The following is a 3,096-nucleotide window of genomic DNA, read 5'->3' on the forward strand; positions in this document are numbered from 1 at the left end:
GTCACTCATCTCATTCTAGGAATTCCTGTTGGGTGAATAGCTAGAGAAGCAGCAGCCCAGCAGGACTCTTGAAGCAAAGGGCACTCACTGAGTTTAACTACATACAGCAGGCAGGAGAATGCCTGTAACTGGGTCATGCACAGACCGAGAGAGAGAGAGAGAGAGAGAGAGAGAGAGAGAGAGAGAGAGAGAGAGAGAGAGTGTGTGTGTGTGTGTACGCGCCCTCGCTGCTCGATGTGCAACCAGCTCCTCACTCTCCTCCCCACTGAATGCAAGGGAGGGCAGGCTAGAAAACAACCTGGCTCTCTGTTAGCCTCTAATGACCCCTCCCCTTAGTTCACCGCAGTCAGCTCCCAACTACATTTCATGGCCTGTGGGACTAAACCTTGAGGTTTGGAAATATTGTAAGAGGCAGCCCTAGTCTCTGGTATGCAATACAAAAACAAAGTATTTTTCCTATTAGCCTGTGTTTGCATCATTTACTCTTCTAGATTGGAAAGCAATGCATCTGGAAGGGCTCTGGCAGCAGTATTTGCTCCTCGTCCGTGGGAGACTGGATTGACAGGTCTTACAATCTTCTCCATCAATTTAGAGGCCTAGTAACTCTGGAAATGGAAAACACACACACACACACAACCTTGATTTGATCTGGCCAAAACAAGGCAGCCAGTGTTTTACCCACAGGAAGGAGTTAATTGGAAAGGCCTGGATATCACAACCCCAACCTCTCTATCAGGAAATATAGAGAAGCAGACAATTGCCTGCTTTCCAAGTTGTGCCCAGTCGAGAGGCACTTGTTTTCCACCTGAAATAATAAAACCCTGTATTTTATTTGAGTGTGTTGCCTGCACGTGTGTCTGTGCACCATTGTGTGCCTAGGACTGAAGGAGATGAGAAGAGCATGAGAGATCCCTGGAACTGGGGTTACACACAGCTGTGAGCTTCCACGTGGGCCCCCGACAACTAAGAAGTGCTTTTAGCCCTGAGGCATTTCCCCGCATGTCCCACCCTTTAAATTCCTATTTTTCTCTTGGTCACTAATCAAGAGTCAAGTCCAGATAGGCTTTTCTCCTAGTTCTTAAGCTGACCCAGAAGCGACGTACAAGCAGATACTTTGTATACCTAGATAGTTACTTTCTTTCAATGTTTTCCGGAATACTCCCTGCCCATCTCACACACACTTGTCTTTATTCCCAATCTAGGTATATAGTATCAAACTATGTAGCAATTCTATTTCAACCTCTCCCCCACTTAAGCTTCAGAGCAGGGTCACTTTCAGTGCCTCCCTAGCACTAAATACTAACTTGATAACTGACATGATAAACTCACTGTTGGATGTGACTCCCCCACCCTCCATCCCTGGAATCCAACCCCTAATCCTCAAGATGGCTGTATTAGGAGACAGGTCTTCGGAAAGAAATTAGATCAGAGGGTGAAGCCTGTCACTGTGATTAATAAGTATCCTTCTAGAGGGGCTGTGGAGAGCTCTCCTGCTCTCTTCCCACCCATCTGGAAGTCAGATGGCTCTCTCCAGAACTGATCCTCACAGACTCTCAGGTTTCAGAACAATGAGGAATGTGCATGCTGGTTTACGACCCAGCCAGTATGTGTGTGACACTTTGTTATTCCCGCCCAAACTGAGCCAACTGTTCTTTAGTTAATACTGTCCACTTGGAAATTTCTAGGAATTAGGATTCTGTGCAGGAATTGAAACAACACCACCACAAAACCTGGCACTTCCTAAGCATGCAACATTCTTACTCCTCAGCGAAAGCTCAGCAAAGCTCAGAGTCCCAAAAGACTGTGTGTAAGTCAGGGAACTATGGGAGCTCTGTGCATGTTACCACCTGTGAGCCTTCAGCAAGTGTGGTCAGACCGTACATGACCAGCTTATGTTTGAGAAACTATAATGTGGTCAGGACAGGCATGCACACCGGAGTCGCTGACAAATGTTTCCTGCAAGAAAACATGCACTGGTGCTTTTCAGTCTGTTAGTAGTTAATAAGGGCAGGGAGATAAAGTGTATTGAGTAGTCTTTATTAATGAGTCACACTGAGTTACTTTTCAGCATCAGTTCTTCAGTTAATCAGTTGAACAAGTATGATAAGCTAGCCTCTGTTTTCTGTGGGAATCTAAATGTAAAATAAATACAAAATACTTCTGTGGTTTAATGAATACTCAACGAAGCATTTTTTTTCTGAGGTATTCCTTACGGTCTGGTTTTATCCAAGATCTGTCTTTTTCTTTTTTATTTCCTTAAGAATAGTCTGTTAAACCACACAATGGATCTGTGAACTTGTGAACTTGGGTATTACACATATTTTTTGATCTCATCATACAATACCAATACAAAAGCACCACCCATGCCTCTCAGTACATTGGACCAAGCACCTTTGAAGAAAGCGTTGGCTCCTTCATCCTTTGCAATCTTCCTCCAGCAGTCAAGTGTCCCCGTGTACATAATATCAGCTGTGGAGACAAACGTGGTAAGGGTTCCTTCCCTCCCGAGTAACAGTTACCCTGTCTTCTAGCTCCCTTAACTCGAGAACTCGGTTATGAAAAAAGATCAGCTATGTAAAAACTGGAGCGATCAGCCAGTTTACAGACTGTGGGGCTAAAACTGGAAGGCGGGCTGAGGAAGGAGTGTCTGTCACACTCTCTGGAAAACTTCCTATGGATGAGTGAACGAGCCCTGGTCTCAGATTTCACTGCCCAAGATTGTGGAGGATAAAAGGCATGGCTGTTGGGGTATACAAAATCCCCTCACATTTGGTGTGTGTGTGTGTATGTGGGTTTTGGTTTTTGGTTTTTTTACTTTAAGAATGGCCGCTTCATGCTTTTACCTATGAAGCTAAAACTCCCAAAGCAGGATGGTCAAGCCATTTCTCATTTAGCTAAAACATCCCATCTCATTTATACTCCCAATAGCTCTAATCGGAAGCAGGGGTTTTAAGTGCTAATTACTTCTTTGCCCTTGCTTATGCACCCAGGCTATCAATGCTAAATACCTAGGGCCAACTCTAAAAACCTCATTTTGTTACGTTCTGATCATTCCTTTTTTTTTTTTTTTTTTTTTTTTTTTTTGGTTTTTCGAGA

The 3,096-nt window shown here is 44.2% G+C and overlaps 1 protein-coding gene across 1 annotated transcript in view; it reads right to left on the reverse strand.

Moving 5' to 3' along the window:
• Positions 1-2,021: 2,021 nt before the first annotated feature.
• Positions 2,022-3,096, reverse strand: part of Slc25a4 (solute carrier family 25 member 4) — a 4,037-nt gene continuing 2,962 nt past the window's right edge. Inside the window, exon 4 of the mRNA XM_021170175.2 lies at positions 2,022-2,469. Coding sequence (XP_021025834.1) covers positions 2,312-2,469 — 158 coding nt within the window. The 3' untranslated portion in view covers positions 2,022-2,311. The remainder of the gene's footprint in view (positions 2,470-3,096) is intronic.

The sequence above is a fragment of the Mus caroli genome, chromosome 8 (genome assembly GCF_900094665.2).
Source record: "Mus caroli chromosome 8, CAROLI_EIJ_v1.1, whole genome shotgun sequence".
NCBI lineage: Eukaryota > Metazoa > Chordata > Mammalia > Rodentia > Muridae > Mus > Mus caroli.